At 41.2% G+C, this 22,592-nt stretch overlaps 1 protein-coding gene across 1 annotated transcript in view; it reads left to right on the top strand.

Moving 5' to 3' along the window:
- Nucleotides 1–22,592, top strand: part of DACH1 (dachshund family transcription factor 1) — a gene marked incomplete at its 5' end in the record, with an annotated part of 684,310 nt that overhangs the window by 366,111 nt on the left and 295,607 nt on the right. Inside the window, one exon of the mRNA XM_019523822.1 lies at nt 19,578–19,739. Coding sequence (XP_019379367.1) covers nt 19,578–19,739 — 162 coding nt within the window. The remainder of the gene's footprint in view (nt 1–19,577; nt 19,740–22,592) is intronic.

Raw genomic sequence — 22,592 nt, 5'->3', positions numbered from 1 at the left:
TTTTTTTTTTTTTTAATGTAAGCAGCCTTGTACCTTTGTTGAATAGTGAGGCACATATGTTAAAGAAACAAATACATGTGGTTTATTGGAGTGCAGAATCCATGCTTCTAACAGCTGCTTATTAATTTGAGTGGGAGCACCAGTGCAAATCTTGCCCTCCACTTTGGTATGATTCTGAGAGCTGGGGAGGAGGGTGTGGAGTTCTGAGAGCAGGGGTAGGGAAAGCATCAGTCTTACCCAGTCTGGGAACTCCTAAATAGGTCCCCGCTGAGCTACTGCCACTGCTGCCATGCACTTTGCCCACCCTGGCGGTTGCTCTTCAAGGCTAAGTACAAGAAGCCTGTGGTGAAAGTGCTCTAACTTCTGAGCTTTACTCTAAGTGCCCTTGTTTATGTCAGGAGGAAGCAAAACACACATTAGCCTTTGGTGGTGGTAGTGGTGGGAAAGGGGACTCAGAGGCTAGCTGCATGGCCCAAACAAAGCAGGTAGGGGGGCTCTTGTATATCTCCCAATGTGAACTGGGGGCTCCCCAGGCTGCTGAAGACTCCCAAGAGGAGCCAAAAGGCCAAGCCGCCTGATTGGCTGGGGAGGGACATCATGGCTGCCCACCTGGGTGCCTCCTCCCGCCCCCACAAACCCCAGGCATACTAGATACTCATACACACATGCAGACACAAATAAACAGAGCCCAGGTGTCTCGGGCAAGACTGAACCACCAATTTTCACACAGCCAATGAGGACAATTCCCACCTCTTACACAACTCCCCATTCCCCAGGGTGATGGAGAGTGGATACCACCCTCCCTGGCTCCCCAATTTCATCATCGGCAACATCATTGCCCCCGCCCCAATCCTCACCGGCTGCACAGCCTATTCTTTTCTGCTCTGGCTCATAAGGCTTGGGGGGGGGGGGAGCAACTGGACCGCTAGAAGAAGTACTTCAGCTATGAACTGAGCCTGGTACCATAACCATACATGGTGCAGGGATGGGGGAGAGGGCAAGCCCCCCACCAATGTGTTTGGCCCTGGCCCTGAAGAACGGCAGGCTGTCCAGATCCATGAAGCTCTGACCAACTGGCTCCTCTCCCACATGGACCAGGAGCCCTCCCTGAATGAGTAGGACTGGAGGGTTTTGAATACCCAAAACCTGGCACTGGCCTGGTGTCCTCTGACCCTGTGTCACAGGCAACACTGTCCACAAACCACACTGTTTCCCTTCCCTTCCCCTCTCTCTCCCCAACTCCCCTCAGGGGCACACACTTAGCTGCAGGTGAATGTGGACCTAGGGAGAGACTTACCTTGTTTTAATCAAATGTTGAAGCTGCCCAGCTTTTAGTGTGTTTATTAAACTTAAAGGTATTGTGCAGTGTTGCTTGCTCTGAAACTTGGAACCTTCTTCTCAGTTAGCATTGAGAGGGTTGTGAAAGACTCTGGCTGCACCAGGCAGTTATGACATTGAGAGGGGGAGTGGGTACGCAGCCGTGGGGGGCTTACCTTAACAAATACAAAACCTTTGGGCTACAGGGTGAATGCCATGTGTGGAACTGCCACTCCTCAGTTTAATTAGATGTTGCAGCTGCCAAACTTTGTGTGTGTGTAATAAAGAAAAACTATGGAACGTTGCCCACACTGGAACTTGGACCAGAGCCCCGAGAGCTGCATATCCTTGCAGAGGTTGCACTGCTCTGCCATAATGGGACCTGGGCCCGCAGTTCCCCAGTGCAATGGGGTGGTGGGCCACCTCCCCCCCCACTGCCATCTGTTCTCTTTGAGGCCCTGCACCTATGCAGACAACCACCAGCAGCCAGTGTTAGCAAGTTGGCCCTGGAGGATGGGCTGACTCAATGCCAGCCCTGGCATCAAGTTTCAGACATCCTGGTCCCTGTCCCCTCCTGCACTGGTATTCCCTTGAGCGGGCCCCACCAGACACCTTCCTGGCTCCTCAGATAACAGGTCAGCAGCTCCAATGCACCAGAGCTCCTGTTCTGGGGCATCCCTTCCCCTGTAGCATCCATCAATCAGTGAATGGTTTGGAGCATCCCCCCATGGCTGTTATCTAGCCCCTCTGTGGGACTTTTGGGCATGTCACCCCAGAAAGCATTGCCTGGAGTGGGGCTCTCCATGGCAGGATGGCAGGTGGGTGGCAGTCTGCCCCACCAGTCTGATCTGGGAGGGCAGTGGTCTTGCCAGGGGACGTGGTACCAATGCCATTCAGGGGTGTTGTAGCTGGATCCAAAGTGGTCTTTGACCCTATGCAGATATCCCTTATCTTGGCACTGCACCTCTCTCAGCTTCAAAGCAGCATGTGAAACCTTCCTCAGTGACATGTAGATATGACCATGGTGTGCCAACTTCAAAGTGCTCAGAACCACTGCACTTGCAATGGCATATGCCCCAGCAGATTGCTATACCCCTGTATGGTCCAGAAGTTGTCACACTAAAGGGCTTGATACTGTGCGCAGAGATTCATGACTGGCTGCACAGTTTGCACACACACAGATGTATTCCCTGCACTCTCAGACATTAGACCAAGTGACATAAGGAGACAGACACTAAGGCGGGGCAGGCAAAATGCAGCCTGTGGGTTTCCTAAAAATTTAGAAAATTAATATTTATTTGGGCCTGGTTGCCTGTTATCTCCCAATGGCATATGGTACAGATGTTTGTTACGGTGCTCTAACCTGCAGCACTGAAGATGGATACCACATCCATCCAGGGTTATCCTAGAGTAGGATCTGCCATTTTTATGTTGCTCTATGGGTATTGACTGTCTCTTTGGTTACTGTTGTAGAGCACTTTCTGTATGCCTAAAATGCAGTAAGCATAACTTCTGTACCTGGCCCAAATGTCAAGGGGCAGCAGCAGCAACTGGGAACTGTTTTGGAGTTCCTGGCATAGGTTTTCACCCAGGACACAGACTGCTGAGGTGGGGGACAACTCTGGCACTGCTCCTAACTTGGCATTTGGGGCAGGTACCCCCTCGCCCACCCCTAGTTATGCTATTGCTAACAAAGTACTGAACTTTTTGGCATGTGTGTAGGAAGTTTATAATTTAGATTTGAATTTAATTTACTTTTTTGGTATTATCTGTCTATGGTCTGAAATGCTGTTTCTGGAAGATACTGACTGTACAGTGGGTAATTCAGTATTTCACAGAACTGGCTGTAAGGACTGTGACTGCCTGATGCTGTACTGTTTTTCACAAGACACCTGTGATGTAATTGACAGAAACAACATTTGTGGAAGTGTTGCATACAAATGTCAGCCTCAGCAATTTAAGAAAACTTTACATAAATCATTTGTTTAGAGGACTGTATATTGGGAAATTAGTATCTCCTAACTGCCTGTATATAGTAAGGCTCCCTTAAAATAAATCTTTTTTCTCCAATAGTTCCATCTTCTTACAACTCAGTTCTCATGTAATAATCTTGTCTATGAGTATTAATTTGCCATGCCTAAAAACATAATTTTGGAGAAAATTTTATGGATATGGCTACTTTGCCTTAAGAAGCATGTGAAAGCACAATAAAAACTACTTGTAGGTACACTCAATCATAAAACTTTGCATGCTCATAAGTTAATCATATTGTGTCACTCTTTAAATATCTCTTACGTAGATTAGGAAGGAAGGGGTCATCAGTAGACAGAGAACAATTATAAATACATACTTATACTTTTCAAGTTGGGGAATTTTGGATTGGAGTGTGGTATTGTATTTTGCAGAAATCAGAGACTCCCTAGTTGGTGTGAGGTTGCATGTGTTGTATGTTGTTGTTGTGTTTCCTAGCACAGGCTCTTATCTATCAGTCACAATTGGTCCTACTTCACTAAACACCAGTTTATAGCACCCATTGTAAGCATTCAGGTTAAGTAAGGTTAAACTCTTTTTTTAAAGATAATTTGATCCTTGCTCTACTTTACAAGTTGGAGTTTAGAAATGATAAGAAGGGAAATCAGAAATGATGGGGATGGGAGAGGATAGAGCATATCCCATCATGGTTTCAAATACAGGCTGGGGAGGAGGTTGGGGAGGAGTCAGGGATCAATCAATAAATCTGAGAAAATTTTTGTCTGATGATGGACAATTCAAAACCCAAGACAAAATGAATCGAGTGATTTGTTGCAAATGATGCTCTCAGTTCTTCTTGGAACAAAATTGGGCATCTTGCAAAACATGACACATTTGGAAATCTGCCATGAGAGAGAGGGATTTTTTTCATATTTCTGCCATTTCTGAAGCTACCAACTCAGGAGAAAGTGAGGAGTTAATATTGGATCTGCCATGATGGTATCCATCTTTTGCAAAACAGTGCTTGACGAGAATTCTGCATAGTAATCTGCTAGATATAAATGGGAGCTTTGTATTAAGGCTGAGGGCACAATCAGGCCCTCAATTTGGAACATGGTATGGTGTGCATGAATATGCTTATTCAAATGTTTTGCTATTCATCAGGAGTTTTTACTGAACTTAATACATTATTCTTTATGTCAGTGTCAAAACAACTTGTTTTTACCAAAATTATGGGAAGAAATATCCTTATAGCATTGTACTGTAACTAATTGCATTACATGTTCTTTTGGGGTTTAATTGTGGGGCATTTTTTTTTCCATTTTCCCTTGATGTGTCATATATTGAGCAATGCCAAAACTAGGATGAATGGAATAGGATAGGAATTTAAACTTTAACATGGTTATCTAGTTTGCAGAGTATATTTGACCCAGAGCTTTTTGGACTTTAGTGTGCTATTCTGGCATGGAGAGAGTAAGGGTATGTGCAGCATTCATTTGAAGCACTAAGAATTTCTGAGAAATCTGAAGTGCCACAGAAATATAGTATGCAAGCGCCTGATCATCCAGAGCACTTCAGAAGATGGCAGGAGCATATATTTACAGTGCTCCACAGCCAGAAAGTTGGGGTGCAGCAAGCATATCATGCTTTGTAGGGTCCCCTGCTTGCAGAGGTTCCTGAGGACAGCCAGCTACAAAGGGAAGGAGTCACCTGCATGGCCAAGGAATTTTCCTCCCCCTCTCACCAAGAGTACAGAGCCACAGTATACCTGTTCTGTTTCCATAGCCAAAGGCTCATCAACTTCACTTACAGCCCTCAGTGGATCCTTGCCACTTACACACCCTGCAGATCACTGGCTAGGAGTCAACACATGCCACTGCTTCTTCAGGGTTTGTTCAGCTCTTGCGTGGGCTGGTACAGGCCAACTGAGACCTTGACCAGGCAGTCTCTGGTTCACCAGCCATTTCAGCATAGGAAAATCCACAATGGGAGAAGCAGTGCAGATGTTCTTGGCAATCCAATGGGTGCTGACACTGTGATTCATTCACCTTTGTCAACCCATGAGAGGCAGTAGAGAAAAGGCTGTGATGATGGCTCCACTTCAGAAGATGGGCTGTAGGAGTCACCCCAGTCATGGCCTTTGCAAATCACAGCATCCAGTTACCACCCTAAACACATGTAGACCTTCTAACTGTGCCCCTACTCTATGGAGCTGTGCCACTGGTTCTGCTTCAGAAGGTGGTGGGGCTGTAGAGGCTTCCCTTTGCCCCAGCCATGACCTTTATAGCAGTCACCTGAAAAATCACAAAATTGGGGGCCTCTCAGTTGTGCCACCCATGGCACTATCCTCTGATGCTACTTCCATTTCAGGAAAGCCACTAAAGGCTGTCCTCTTCCTCTCAGCCATGGCATTTGCCACTTGTACAAGCAGAGAGCCAGCTTTATTGAAGTACCTAGACATGAGTTCAACCACTCATGAGTTCCTGCTTAGTGCCCTTACTTGGCTTGCAGGTAATGCCAGAGAGGCTGACACACAACAGGAATATATATTGTTTTCATAGCAGGAGGTGTGGGAGGTGAATTTCTCCAATGCTTTTTAGGGAGGAAGGATTTTAACCTATTTACAGAGAAAGGTGGGGCTGAACATTAAGTCAGGATGGCAGTTTGTGAGCCCTAGGACAGTAGAGTTCAATGTGACAGACAGAACCCCTGGAACCACGGAGGGGGTGAAAAGCAAAGCCTCCTGGGTTGTTGGAGGATAGAGGCATTCCCTGTAGCACTGCAGATAACTATACAGGCATTAGACATGGCACTAGAAATCATTGTGTAGTGCAGAAGATATTGTTAGAATGGACTACTATTTTGTTATGCAACTGCCATTCTCCCCCTACCCCCAAGAAACTGCTTAAAAATTGTACGCTTGCTTTTTTTTAAATGCTAAAAGGGTGTATTTTTCATTATAAATATAGCACCTGTGTGTGGTCTAAAGTATATAGGTGATGTGGGTTTGTCTGCAAGAAACTATTTTTTTCCTATTTCCTTCCAAGGCAGAACTACATAAAATTTCCTCTGAGTCATTATAACACCACCAGAGCTCATAAGATCTCTGAACCCAGTTTCCGATCTCGGTCACTACACAATATGCAACATGCAATAGAAGTTTAAAAACTGAAGAAAACACAAAAGCCCTAATGTAGATAGTTGAATTACCACACTTTGGAGGTAAAATATCTCTCCTGATTATCAGAGGTGATCTGCTTACATCCTAAAATACAAGATTTGATTGCCCTCATGTCATTTTTTATTGTGTGTGCAATACACACATATTGCTTTTAAGCAATCAGTACTTTTTCTTGCAGCACACAATGGAGTTTTCCTAAAATTAAAATGCTCAACTATCATGCTTATTGACACGTAAGCATAGAAATTGAAATTGTCAGTATGTATTCAAATTTTATTTATTCTTTGAGAAGAATGACATACCAGACACTTGCAAAATTTTCTGTCTTACAATTAAATTTGTAAAACAACATTTTTGGCTAGGCTTTCTACAATATTGAGTGTAACAAACTTTTTGGTTATGGAAAATATCTACCAGATACCCAGTGGATGCATCTACACATTCGCTTTCCTGGGGAGTTCACTCATTAGCTCTGCAATAAAGTGTTACCATCTACTTGTGTGCCTCTTGTGCCCCACTTCTGCCAAGGATTTCAGGGAGCAGCTACACAAGGAGCTAGATTCCTTTGGGACAGTGATTAGGTCACAATAAATTAATTAACTCTGCTGTAAGGTAGTACTGTCCCCAACAGTACTATCAGGGACAGTACTCTTACAGCAGAGTACTTATGTATGCTGAAATGCACATAGAGATGGTGACGGGCTGGCAGGGGCATGAGGGTGCTAATGTGTGGGGGGCTTCTCGCTGCCTAACCCCACACTTTAGCACCCTTGTGTGCCAGCCATCTGGAGCCTGGGGCTGAACCCCTGTGCCCTGGCCAGCCCAGAGCTGCTCCACCCTGGCTCAAAGTGCTGCTGTCCCAGGCACATATGTAGATGCTGTGCCTGGGAGCAGTCAACTCTGGCACAAACTGTGCAGGAGTTTTTTTACATCAATTGTACGTGTAGATGCACCCAGTTGCACACAAATGTGACAACATTTACAGTGTTTTGTAGGATGGATATTTCTTAATGTACTGTAGATCTAACTTGTGTGCTGCTAATGATCAATTCTATATGCACTTTCTTTAAAAATTACTAACCTACATTTTAGCTGTTTGATGAAGATGTCCTAATGTACAGTTGTGACCATAACTCATCTTATCTGGGACAACAAAGTGTCTGTATCCAACACCAAGTGTCTGTATCCAGCACCAGCTGCCCTGCTGCCCTTCCATGTACATCTAACTATGAGTGAGTGTACTGCTGCTTTCCTTTGCTAAGGAGGCCAAGAAACTAAAAACCTTTGTAGCTGAATATCCTTGGGCATAGGTCAATCTAGAATTTCCTGAAGTGTGGTTTGGAACACCTCCCTTCAGACTGTGGGGAGATGGGAGGAGGCATGGCTGGAGCCCCAAGGCTGGCAGGGGACACTGGGGTGCTAGGCAGGGAGTAGGAGCTTGAAGGCAGGACCTGCCCCCTGCTGTCCCTGATTCACTTGGATGTCATGGGAGCCCCAAAGCCTCTCTTGCCGCACTGCTGCCGGAATAGCTACCCAGGGAGCCAGGTCCCATTGGACACACACACGTACACCAGCACACACACCTGGGTCAGCTGGGGATAGCAATAGTGAAAAGATGATGTGACCACACTGCTGAACTCTTCCTGGAGCTGCCCCTGTCATCCAGTCTTACTTTCTTTAAGGGCTAAGAAATAGCCATGGTCCTGATCCTACACTGTGTGTATGTATGTGCATTGCTACTTTAGTGTGCAGATATTGGAGTTGTGGTGGGACACAACAGTTACACCAGCATCTTACAAAATACACAATTTTGTCCCAGCACTACAATCACCTTCTATTCTAAAACTGGAATGATTCCTCAAGCATTTATGCATGTGAACAATTTAAACTTTACACAGTGACTCTCAGTGGGACTACTGAAAAGAGTTTAGTAGGTTTGATATACTGTGTCTGCAGGATTAGACCCATAAGTTGCAGAGACTCACACTTCCATTGCTTCAACAATGTGCAGATATTAGCTCAATCAAAGAGCTGTGTGCCATTACCCCAGGATCTGTGTCAAGCTATGGATTAAGTTGAAAATAACCCAACAAAAGCTCCTTCTGGTTGAAAGATTATGAGTATTTAGCTACAGTACTGGTGTTACAGGCATGAACACAACCTTTCAGCATTTTTGAATTATAGTAATGTTACAATTAATTAATTGTGTCCACCCAGTTAAAAAGTACACTAAAGCTAAAGTTTTATTAAATCTTACTGATTTCTCTGTTTTCTAAACAAGACTCAAAGAATATGCCAAAAATGCAGTGCAGTTACTCAAATGCAAAATATTTTTTTATTAAGAAAACTCACTAATTGTCAATAAAAGCTCAGCAGATGGTTTTATCACTATCATTATATTAAAGCTTTTAAGCAGTAGCCACAGAAAGAATAGTACTATGAAGACAAGAAATACTGAACACAAAAGAGTGGGTTGCAAAATTTATAGGAAAATTTGTTCTCATAATAGTTATTTTATTAAACAAGACCTATGACTACTCTCACAATACAAATGTAAAACAGAAAATTTAGGTGGAACTCAGTAACACTGTGTCAATATAAAAGCCTCAGCACATTTCCCCCCCTTTTTGAAATTTTATAAAACATTTAGCTAGGGGGGTTGTAGACCAGGATTTGACACCTAGCAAAAGCATTTTTTATATTGTTCAAAGCTGACCTCTGCTTTTACAAAGGTTTTATCTGCACTTTTTCATCTGTTTAGGAGCATACATTTTTGGTTAAGAAATTGAAGACAATCTCTTTGTCTTTTTTTCTGAGCTAGGGAGGCTGAGATAAAAAAGAATGCCTGCGTTAAAAGTCACACATGGCTGTAATTTAAGATTTTTTTACCTCATTGTCCATAACAGTTGAAAGAAACCTTCAATGAAAGTTTATTAACTAGGCCAATGCCTGAGGCAATAAAGGTTCATTTATTACCAGTTTCTTGGCTGTTTTTCTTCTTCTATTTTTCGGTTAAACTCATAGCGTAAGATAATACTTCACAAAATTAAACCTTTGACCTTCTGTAGAGTTAAGTCGCCTTTGATTAGATAAAGTAACAATTTATGGTCCAGCATGAGGTTGCACATGAAATGAATAATGCAACAGACTGAATGAGAACTGAGAATCTATTGCTTTTGAAGAGACGACTGTTGTTTAAGCAAAAAATGTTCTCTCTTAATTGTATTGTTTTGAGGCTGTATGAACTTCAGTTGTATTTCAAACTGTTCTTAGAAAATGCAATAACAGGAGGCATATATGCAATACGTATCATTTAATTCTGTCAGAATTGCATCAAACCAATATCAAATGCAGAGACTACAAAATAATGTTAAGGCTGAAAACCTTTAGAAATGTATTGTGGTACTGAAACACATTTTGTGTTTTCAACTTCTGTTTTAGGAGTGAAAGGAGATGAAACCATAAAATAGAATTACATCAAGGAATAGCTGCCCATTGATTGTATAAGGTGAACGTAGTTCTGATGAAATATTTAAGTTTTCATGGTTTTTGCTGGGAAATATAGCAGTAATTATTCACTTGTCATTATCCCCATTTTTTTTAAATGAACAGCAAAAATATTTAAAGCTCTTATATGAAGTAATGAAATCTTAACAGTTCTTAAATCTTTTTTTCTTTAATAATACAATTCCACACTCTCCCAACTACTTGCAAGCAGAATTCCCCATGGACTTCTATAGCAAGTTCCAGTTACGTAAGGATGGGGTTATATGGCTCTAAAGTGTGAATGGCCTTTTTTCTGAACTGAAATTTTTTTTTTGTAGTAACATAATTAGGAATCATAAGGCTACCTGATGATGGAAAGGCATGGAAATTGTAAGTTTGAAGTTTGGCATTAATATTTAACTATTTCCTTCCTTATTTTTTTTGCTTGAAAAGCAGTACCTATGCATCAAAACTCAGAATGCAAAATTAAAAATAGTTCCAGGGGAAAAAGCTTTTGATTTAATTAAAAAGGGTAGCCTGCCACTTATCTCACTTTCAGTTATAAATCTGGTGACTTCAGTGAGTTACATCAATACAAATAAGTGCAAATCTTGGAGCTGTATACACTCATAGGACCTGCGCTAGAAGTCCTTGCAAACTCCAAAAACTGTAGCTGATAACAATGTTATATGCACAGAGATTGGTGCATTGGGTTGATCCATAATATTTGATAAAAATAAGAAACTTGCCTTGTGAATTGCAACCAATTGACTAAATAATATGTGAAAAACATCTTTGGTAGAGAACATTACGAGATAGTCTGAGGCTTCCTAGTTATAATTTGTAACTTGTATTCAGACCCCATTTCAAATGTGTTCCTTCATAGGACATTATTTAAATCAGAGCCCAAACATATGATCAGTTGAAATCAGTGATAAAACTCCTGTGCCTTTCAATAGGATTAGGACAGGAGGCCATCAAGACCCTCAACCTACACTGCTGACAGCAGTGGTACCTTTGCCATTATCTACTACGAATCAAGATCTAAGAGCTAGCCCCTGCATTTCTTACTCAGGCAAAGCTCCCCTGATTTTAATGAGAACTGAGCCCAAGGAAGGGCTGCAAGAACAAATCCTAAATTAGGTCAAGAAAAGACATTAATTATTTTCAAGTCAACACAGCTGAAATAAATGTAAAGAAAAAGGATTAAGCATTAATTTGAAATACTGAAAAGGCTTCTGTCAGAATTTCGAAGAGATTTGGATTCTCTCCCACACAATGAATAAAATGTTTCTATATAGTGAAATGAATTTTACAGCAAATGAATGGAATGAAATGTAATACAGCCATTGAAAAAAATATTTTTGGCTTTCCACCTGTTCTACGTTGCCAGAGTTGAGATGGCTTGAAAATGTTAATAAAACCCTGCAAGGAAAACTGTTTTTAGACTAAAAAAAACCCCCACAGTGATCAGACTGAAAGGGTCATGTCATCAGAAAATATACACTAACAGTTACTTAGTGAATGATGTAATTTGACTAAGGCCCAAAGTTAGTTTCATATTCAAATCTCTTGTCTTAAACAGGAGCATTGAGTAGATGATAGAAGTGAGTTAGGAACTTAATAGTGGCTTCTTTAATAGTGAATAAGGATATGTAAATCCAGGAAAGGAGTCTGGATTCATTTATCTGATTTTTATACTGTTGTAATGATGTAACTTTTCCCCATATGATTCTTTGAACATCCATAAAGAGACTAGATTCCGTATGCTGTAGCAGAAATTTGTTTCTTTCATTCACTTCCCAGTTACTGCTTTAGTATTTGACACTGAGATTTTTTGCCAAAACAGTTGTTTTGCATGCTAGTAGTCCCAGTAGCTGAAGTGAATTGACCTGTTTATGTTTACATAAACCCTCTTGGTTTCCAGTTGATTTGACTGATTATAGCTGGTAACATAATAATGGACAGACTGGACACCAATAATTCTCAACCTTTCAAGGGTGTCACAAGGTGCAAGGCAATGTTAGCACTGTTAGGTATGCAAATATGATTCAGAAGATAAACCGAGAGATTTCAAATTGAAATCCATAATGTTAAAAGCATTCTGACCTGTTATAATCTTTGTAACTGAAAAAAAATCTTTATTCTTTTTCCATAGTCAAAAATGGGTGAAAACTAAGAGCTGGCATTTTCCAAGGGGTACCTTGAATCTAACAATGTTGAAAACCATTGATGTAGACAGACCCCTCTTAAGCCAAACAGTAGCGTGTGTTGGAGGGAGGTAGCCTGTGTGTGACATTATAGATTAAATACTCCTAGGGGCTAGGGACAGAAATCCAAAAAGCCTGAACCTGAATTGATTCAATCTTTGCAGGTTAGTCTAAGCTGCAGAGATTGAACCAATTTGCAAGTGGACAGACATTCACTTCACATTCCAGAAATTCAGGCACATGCCTGAATAATCCTGGGGGTGCTAAAGTAGCCCTCCCTTCCCATCCACAGGGAAGCTGAGCTGAGGGGGGGTGGGCGTAACTAGGCCCTGGCAGGCTCGGATATGACTGAAGAGGGATTTAAACCTCCATCGTAGCCTGCAGGGTCCAAGGGTGGGGAAAGAGGGAGTGTGGCCAGATGGGGGCATGGCCAGACCCCTGTGATGGGAGAGAAGGAAGAGTGGGAGAGCCCTGCCTGCTGCAGCAGCTCCTTGACAGCCTGGAACAATCCAGGTACACAGCTTTGTTGCCTAAAGGGGACACTTACCCCTCCTCCTCCTCCTCCCTCTCCCCCACCACTCTGGGACAGGGAGGGGGGCTCTATGCTGTGCTGCCTGGCCTCAAAGGGGGACTTTTCCCCCTTCAACCCTCCCTACCACAGGGCAGCAAGACAGGCTCTGTGCAGTGCTGAAGGGGGACCCTTCCCCCTCCTCTTTTCCCCTCTTGCCCCTGCTGCTGCTGGGTGGGGAGCGGGGTCTGTGTGGTGCTACCCAGTTTGGCCCAGCCCAGCCAGGGTGTGGGGAGCGACTGTCACTGAGCTCCAGCTGCTGAGGAGGGCCCTGCCCCTGCAGCCTGGGCCAGCCTTGCTTAGCCCTGGCCAAGGCAGCTGCACACTAGGGCCGGCCCGGCCGTGGGGGCACAGCCCTCCTCAGTGGCTATAGCTCAGTGACAGTGAAGCTGAACCCTGTCAGTGAGAACAGCCTGGCCCTGCATGGGTGGCGGCTGGCCGGGCAGCAGGCTACCCAGGCTGGCCCAGAGGTGCCAGCAAGCCTGCAGCCTGGCATCCATCCACTGTGGGGGCTGGCTGCAGGCACATGAGCCCCCACTGTGCCTCTGAGCTGGTCTGGGTAGCCCACTGCCTGGCCAGCTGCCACTCATGTGCACTGGCCAGGTTGTTCTCACCAACAGGGCAAAGGCTCTCTGTCACTGAGCTGCAGCTGCTGAGGAGGGTCCTGCCCCCATGACCCGGGCCAGCTCCACTATGTGGCTCTCTTGGCCAGGGCTGAGCGAGACTGGCTTGGGCTGTGGGGGCAGAGCCTTCCTCAGTGGCTGCAGCTCAGTGAAAGCTGCTCCTTGCACCCAGGCTGGGCAGGGCAGGGCAGGGCAGCACTGTACAGTGTCCCCTTCCCTGCAGCAGTGGGCGTGGAAGAGGAGGAGGAGGAGGGGGAGGGGAAAGAGTCTCCCTTTGGGGCTGGGCAGCATCATACAGAGCCCCCTCCTCACCTGTTGGTGGGGGAGGGAGGAAGGAAGGAGGAGGGGAAAGAGTCCCCCTCCAGCACCTCACAGAGTCCCCCTCTGCCCCATGGGTGACTGCTTTGCCTTGGCTCTGATTCCCCGGTGGGAGGGAGGGGAAATTAACTCCCTCTGTGCCCCTTAGCCTTAACAGAGCAATGCTGGAATGGCTGTGGTCCCTGCCGGTGGGATAGGGAAGGGATGGAGGAAATAAAACTCCTCCTGGGCACCCTGACAGAGGCTGCTGCCACTCTCCATCCCTTTGCTGCTCCATCAGCAGGGGTGGGGTGCATGGCCCCATTAAGGCAAAATGGATTAAACTGATTTAAGTAGTATCAGTTAAGTCTGATACTTCTTAAATCAGTATCATCCATTTTGAATCTGGTTTATGTGCACTGAACTTATGTTCTGTTACAGGTTTAAACCAGTTTCTGATCATTTAAACCAGTTTCTGTGTAATTTCTGTCCCTAGCCGAAGATATTTGCAAGTAAAGCGGCATATGCTATTATGCATCTTTGTAGACACAGGCAAATGCAGTAGTTCTCCTGCTGGGAAGAAGAGCTAGAAGGTAATAGCAGTGCCTTACATTTGGTTCTTTCATTTATGCATAGTGTAATCCTACAAAGAACTGGTCAAATTGAGGTCTTATTTTCACCCACAAAAGGTTTGGTGACTTCAGTGAAATTGTATTCATATTAATAAGACCAGAATTTGGGAGGAAAATGCTGATGATTATATTTTGCTAAGGCAGCAGCCTGAAACTTTATTTGCCTAATTAACAGCTACAAACATGCAACAGGCTGAAGCAGTCCTAGTAGCTTCACATAACACCCTTAAGCCTCACAGACAGACTATCAAGCATTGGATACTAGACTGTGACACAAGCAGCAACCCTCTGTTTCCTTTACAATGAACTGAGATTCAGACTTTCCTGAAGGGTTGTCTTTTATTTACTTTGATGTTAAAAACTGCTGACTTGCAACCAAGTAGTAATTATGTGTTTTGGAGGCACCCTCTCCACTCTTCTGTTTGAGATGTGAAAGCAGCAGCCCCTCTGGCACTGGTGTGTGAGGAACATTTGTGGTTATTCTATATTGATTCGTGCTAACTATTGCTTGTAAGATCTGTGTACCAAATATGACTCTTTAAATTCCTGCCCCTTTTGCCCAGTGCTGCTGTTTGCCTGGTAATTGCTGTTTTAACCCATACAGTAGAAGTGTGGGCAATTACAGTGAGTTCTATCAAAAACTAGGATACATGTGGTTATTTTATCTGGTGATGGTCTAACTGGTTAACAATATAGATATATTCTATAGCTAATTTCTGAATGTCTAGACTTCTTCATCTTGGTGCATATTCTAATAACAGACTTTCCTTTATTCAGCCTTGGTAGCATAGGATTAAAAACTTAAATTGCGTCTACATCTCTTACCAAGATTTTAAACATATTTAATATATTTTAAACATATCGTTAATGGCTGCAGTTAAAATCTATTTAATTATTGTGCCTTAACTCTTTATAAATATGACTATTTTAAAACATAATTGATTGTGCAAGGCTAGAAAGTAACTATTGGCCAATGTTCTAATGACAGAGCGAAGAAGGACTTTAGAGAACGAGATTCTTCACACTTCCTTTTGGTGATTTGCTTATTGCTGAAGTTAAGACCTGAGCTCCTACTAAGGCTTGGAGAGCTTTCAATTGAGTTATAATTCAGGCTCACATAGCTCTTACAAGACACCTTGAACAGACTTTTGCCGATGAGTCTAAAGGAGCTGTCAGCAGAGGGGAGATTACTTCAGAACTGTGATTGTTGAATTGAACTTTACTTTTTGATGTTTTGCCTTTTGAATTAAATTGTTGGACAAGATTAATTGCACACAGTAAGAGCTTTAAATGAATAGCTGTGTAAAGCATTAAGTTTCTAAGTATGTCACATGGGAAAAAAGCTGGAAGGTTTAAATGAATAAATGTATTTAATGCATAAAATGTCTAGGCTAATTTTTTAATTCCTTTACGAACATCTTTTATTGAAAAAAACATACTTTATTCATCCATCTTAGTTATATTGCTGTGGTGGTGGTAATTTAATATTCCTGCTCCTTGCTAATCTTCTGGTTCAACAGAAGTAAACAATAGGTTTCATAAATTAAAAATACGCTCTTCAGAACATGCTTCTAAAGATAAAAAACAAGGCTGTAAACATTTATGACTGAAACAAACTAGATTGTTCAAATACTGCCATGATGTATCATGTATATCAATATGGCACTGATATCAGTTAGAATGCAAACAAGGTTTTAAATGATGTGCCCCTTCATTTCAGCTGGAGAATCCGCTTTATGCCATCTGCCTATCAGATGGTTAGGAACCAGGACTGCGTATTAATGCCACATGTTCGATTTTCCTCCCTCTTGTAATGGTTAGATTCATATTGCTAATAGCTGTGCATGAGCACTGTCGATGAAATTTGTGTGACGATGGAGTGATGAGATATTTATAAAGCTGCCTGTCTCACTGAATAATCAGCAGGAAGAATGCCAGACATAAACAGCTTATCAATTTCAGAATATTAATGATAACTACCATTGACTTTCATCTACCAAGTATTTTGACATGTTTCTTTATAGTTTTCAAGCAAATATTAGTAAATAAAAGAAAAAATCATATCATTTATGCTATTGAATGTCCAGTATAGTTGTTGTTGCTTACTACATTTTAAATTGCCTTTAAGGGTGACCTTTGGTCATTTAAGTTTGGGCATCACAAATTACATAATCATAATGGGAGGGTACTACTGTATATATTACATGTAATCTTTGCAAGACTAGGCCACCTAATGTCAAAGTGGAGTGGTACAGTGCACAGTTTATCCTTTTTTAAGTAATAATTTCAGAACATTTTTGAGTTAACAGAGTTTTTGAGTTTATTTCCAGCATTTCCTGGGTTGGTACAGACATTCAAAAACCCAAGATAAAACTGATCTAAGTTACATGGTTTACTGCAAGTGGCATAGTTTAGATTAGTGGTGAAAAGAACACACGTCTGCGCTTTGGGGTGAGGGGCAAATCTTAAAATGGATTCTGCCATTTTTAAATCTGTATATATATGGTAAACTTCTGTACTGTTACTGGTAGAGACTGATTTTGTGTGCCAAATTTCTGTCCTGTTATAGGTATAGACCGGTTTCTACTTACTTATATCAGTAAAAATATAATGTCTGTACCTGGCCTCCAAGCCTCTTTAGTTCCCTGTTATGACTATGAACAGAGAGCAGCTTAATCTAGAAGATGTGACACTACAGTAATCATGGATTTTTCCCCACCTAAACTCTATACGTGAGCCTTGTATGTCAGGTTTGCATAGGTTAAATGAATATCGCTTTGTAGCAATGTCACACTTTAAATTAGCGAGGTGCTCTCATCTCAGACATGTAATTGTGTACAAGGCCGAAGGAAAATTGGAATATAATTTCTGCCTTTAATTTTTTTTTTTAGTATTTACTAAAAAAAAATACTTTTTTTAGTATTTAGTAATATTTATTATAAGTAGAGCTGAACAGCATGGGGTTTCTAATCCATATCCAGGAGTCCTAGAGACCTGAACTGATATAGTTTGGGATTGCATGTTTTTATTCTCTGGATATGCTGTATTTGAACTTTCCTGGTAAGATTGTTCTTTGAAAGACGCTAACTTTACCTTGTAAGTAGTGTTTAGAAAAAGGAAGTATGGAATATAACATTCTCCAATAACCACAGGATACAAACACATTTCAGAGGTGCACCATCCCTTTTTCTGTGGTCTAATTTAGGAACTCTGACCAAATCTGTATAACATATAACTTTATATCCTTCCTTTAAGATAAAAATACTGTTGGAAACCATCTGTGTTATTGTAAATACCTTTCCTTTCTGATCTGAGTGTGCAAGTTCTATAGTCATGGTAAATACTAAAATAAAATCCTTATGTTTATCCACCTCGTTCATTGATATTTGACTTTTGGATTATTTTCTTCCACCTAAATAGCAATTTTGTAACTAAGATTGATGTGACTACACATAAAGCAATTGCTCTTTGGTTTGTAATTCAAATTAGATGTGTTAGATGCCTGTCCAGCAGGAGTTTATTGAGGGCCAGGTTGTAGCTTGTCCTAATGTAGCCTCAGAAGTTAAAAATGTAATTTGAGACCTTAGACATATTGTGGCATTTGGTCCCTGTGCTCCCATATCTGTGCTGAGCCCCTTCCCCCAGCTGGAGTGGCAGAGCTTTCTTCCCCATCCCAGACAAGTAGAAGCATTGGTATAGGGCATGTTCTGCCTCATTTCATATGGCCATCAGAGATAGCATGTACAAGTTCTTTCTACTTATCCAAAAAGCAGGAGTAGCAGCAGGGATCACTGGGAGGATCAGGGGCAGCAAGAGGTCCTTCGTGGCCCAGGATTTTATGTTGGCTTGGGCTTGCTCGCTATCCTACACTCTTCTTAACCTGGCATACCAGTTCTATGCTAGGGTGGTGCTGTGAGAATATCACAACATTGGTCCTGGGGCTAACATCCTTTGCTGATAAACCTTTTAGAGAAACAGTTCCAAGCTGGATGCAAACTCAGAAACACATTAAACCAGTCAATAATGTTTTCATGTTTTTCTCTGTAGCTAGAAGGGCTATCAAAAAAAAAAAAGAAAAAGAAAAGTGAGATTTACAACTATGTGAGATAACCTCAACAGAACCCTATAGTGTATATGCCTTAAACTATCATCATGTCTTGATAAGGGGGAATGAGATACCTATTTTTGTCCATTGGATCTGGAGCATGGAGTAAAGGGGAAGCAATGACTCCTTTTTACCAAGCAACTGGGTGTAGTGTAGTGAGGGTTGGACAGAGCCATACTTCTATTTCTTACCCCCAGTATGGCACACAGCAGAACCCAGCTGGTGCAAGAGAACTTGTTGGTGGAAACTAGTGTTAAAATACTTCCTTTCTTGGAGCAAGAGGAGAATCAGAGAGAAACTGACTCTAAGTTCAATTTTCTGTCCTGTATTCATCATGGAGTGGAACTGTACTGTCCCACACTCATGGCATTGAACAAAGGCTGATCTTGTCTTCAGTGATGAAAGCATAAGTGAGCAATTTTACTAATCATTCTTGACAGGGAGCTCATTACCCTCTTACAACTGAATGTTTTGCAAAGGTGGCTGAATGAAGAGATTTTGTCTGGAGTTTGAGAGTTTGCCATAGTAGGTATAGAACTTTGATTGTAGAAATAAAGCTTGAAGATTAATTATACTTTTTGCAGTATTTTGATAGCGGTATTGAGACCTGAGTTTAGACGTAGGTTTGGGGATGGCAAATGCTAAAGATCTACATCACTAACCTTTCTTCTAATAATGCTGTAACTGTTCATTGATAGGTTCTTAGTTTATTTTACTAAATAAAGTCACCTGTGTAAGACCTCAGGGGAAAATGGCCCAATATGAATTCTACTCATTAGTCATAAATGTTATTCAGACTCTTTGGCCTTGATTTTTATCCTGTTCTCCAATGTTGCAAGGGTAATTTTGCATCTACAAATTTGTTGCCAGAAGGTTTATCTACATCTACCTTTGCACCTATTTAGGCATTTCAATACATAGCTTGCAGGTGCCGCAGTAATCACAATGGCATTGTAACTGCAGTAATTTGAGACCAATATCGAGAATTTAGGTATCTGTAACTGACTATTTACATATGCATTTTACCTTGAAAAGTAAATATCCTCCTAAGCAAAGATGATGACTATTATTCAGTAATATCCTTTGCTAATGATGTAATAAATGATAAAGGAAAACAGTTTCAAGCCCTACTGTAATAAAGAGTCATATTATAATGTATATTAAATTTTATTCATATTTCTTTGTAGGTCTGACAGCAGCAGCTGCAGCAGCAGCAGCTGCCACCAATGCAGCCATAGCAGAAGCAATGAAAGTGAAAAAAATCAAATTAGAAGCTATGTCCAATTATCATGCCAGTAATAACCAGCATGGAGCAGAGTCTGAGAATGGTGATCTGAATTCAAGTGTTGGTGAGTTTCAAAAATAGACACTACATTCTTACATGCCAGTAGTACAACAGTATTTTCCTAAATTAATTATTCCTTTTGGACCATTAAACTTTTGATGAGGTGAAAGAAATTGCATGTTTTGTAGGTCTTTCAATTATTTTTAGGTTTATTTATATGGAGGGTTTCAGGAACACCCAGCATTGTCGTTACTATTTAAAAACCCATCATTTTCTTTGCAGGTTACTATTGCAGATGCCAGTTAATATTTTCTATGAAAGAAAATGGTTTGATTACTTGGAGTTCATTTTTCAAAGTACAGGTGGGGGTGACAGATGATGGTGTCAGAGCAAAATTTAACAATGTCTCCTATTTGGTGTACTGGGTATTGACTTTAGGTAATTCAGAACAGAAGCTGGAAAGCAAAATATTTCACAGTTTCATGTGCCTTGTGACAAAAGGAAAACATACAGACACAATAAATAATTGCCAAGCTTTATGGTTACTATAATATTTTATTTTAATAAACACATTATTAAAATGTAGTTAACAGGTTTTCCTGTTTCCTCAACCGTCATTGGCAACTATTATTTACTGAAAAGGAGTGGTTTCAGTATGTTTTATGTATTTGCCTGGCTAGTTTGTTTCACTAAAACATACTTCAAAGTAGCCTAACATTTTGTTAATTAAATCTTTAATCATTTATGTGTCTTTTCACCAAAATATTTTGTTACATGATTTTATTTTATTGGCTGGATCCTTTTATCAGGTGAGATGCTACTAACTTAGCAACAGAAATTCAGTGACTAGAAAGTATGTTTATGACACTATCCCACCTAAGGTCATAAGAAATAACATGGCTCATGACAGTTCAAGAAATTTCTAATCCTCTGACCCTTCCTCCCATTACCCACATTCTACATACTTTTTTTTAGATTACTTTTAAGCATAAATAGTGGCTTGCTTTCCTTCACCAAAAATAAAATGCACGAATCCTGTTTCTGTACATTGCAGCAGGTATTCATAGTTCCTATTAAAAGAGAGATAATGTGGACTGCAATGAAAATGCAGTGTTTGCCCTCCACTCCGCCACCAAAATACAGAAGATGTTATATTTTACTCATCCCTATCCAGGCAACTGTGATGGTTTTTTATAATCATGGAAAAGCTCTTACAAAAGCTTCTCATAGGATGGTAAAGAAAGAACCCCCAGACCAGTTTTACAGCCACATAGACACCAGTGCAAAAAATATACAGAGCACTAGAGGGAAAATGGTCCCCTTGGCAGGAAGGCAGGAATAGGTAAATAGCAGGTGCTGTTGAAACATGAGGGGAGGGAAAAGGCAAAGTAAGGCAAATAGTGAGTTGCAGAGAGCAGGTGGCTTGCAGGCTTCTGAAAGAAGATGAAAAGTGCAGAAAAAAAGGAGATAGAGTAAAAAGAGATAGAGAGACAGTTAGCATTGCCCCCTGAAAGGCAGGAATGGATGCTGGACACAGTGTAGATATGGGGTTAGCAATGTTTTTGGGCAGTGCCAAAAATACACACAACCTCAACTTGCAAGTTATTGGCATACCAGGGTTGGGCAGCGGGGGAGCCACAAAGGGCCTGATCCTTGTTGGGGGAGCACAGCTCTGGCCCCTTCCCTGCCAATCCGCCCTGAGGTGTGTGCACCAAGCAAAATGTCTTTGCATACCGTGCTCTGGCACCTGCACTGGGGGTTGCCTACCCCTGGTATAGATCATGAATCAAGGACTCAGATGCATACATCATATGAAATAAAATATTTATGTATTGAGTGATGGGATTGTAAATCTATTCAACATTTTGGGAGTCAAAATCCACATGTGTACAACATTTTAGTTGTTGATAACTAACAATAAATAGACAAATGGGGCAAAGTATTTCCGTGTGATAGCTAAGAAGACTGTTTGGAACTGGATAAATATCTAATTGTCTTTCTACCTTAAAATGATCATTATTGGAAATGTAATTTGGAGAATTTTAGTATGATACATTTTGATGACTTTGGGAAAAAAGTACAATCTAGTTGCAATGGATAGTAACATAGTACTTTCTTTTTCCAGCAAGATACCTGAACATTCACTCACTCTTAATGCAGTACTCTCATTTATACTGTCTTCCTCTATATTGTACTTGTCAGGGCATCTTGGTTAAGGAGTTTATTTTCTTTTTTAGCATGTTTTACCTAGTATAGAGTGTAATATGCTCTTATGGAACTGTAGAAACAAGAACTCCTAGTAATACTAGTCAGGCACAGACAAAAAAAGTCTGTAATTAGGATATGTAAGAATAAACTATAACGATTTAAAAAATCTGTAGCGTCTGTGATCCTTGCATTCAGCTAAGAGATCATCAGATCAAAGCTATGCTACAGTGTATTTGAGAAGGTTTTGGCAGATACTATTAATAACATTGGGATGGAGATTTTAAAGACAAAAAGGGTGGATAGGAGTCTGAATCAGACTGACTTCAATTAAAATTAAGTATCCAGTTGCCTTCTTTTTTTCTTGGAAAAATCATCACCATAGTGTGTAAATCCACATAGCCAATGTTTTGTTTTCCTAGATATCTTGAAGAATGGTCATTGAGTATATTAATGATTTAAAATATAATCTGTTGAACATGAATGTTGAACATGATATTGCTAGGGAGTTTGAAAGGGGTAAAATAGAAGAAAAAGTTATTTGATTTCAGTTTATATTTGAAGTTACATGATGTACCTGACAAAGCCCAATAAAAGTAAGAAAATTCAGGGTTAAAGATGAAGTAATGTAACTCTCACTCCATTTTATTGTGCCACTGCAGCATATTTAATGTGCACAATCGTACCTCGTTCTCAGGCTCTTACAATACCT

This window comes from Gavialis gangeticus, unplaced genomic scaffold (genome assembly GCF_001723915.1).
Source record: "Gavialis gangeticus isolate Ggan-Ray unplaced genomic scaffold, GavGan_comp1, whole genome shotgun sequence".
NCBI lineage: Eukaryota > Metazoa > Chordata > Crocodylia > Gavialidae > Gavialis > Gavialis gangeticus.
Note: the sequence above shows the minus strand (reverse complement) of the source record. Positions and strands in the feature narration are given on the sequence as shown.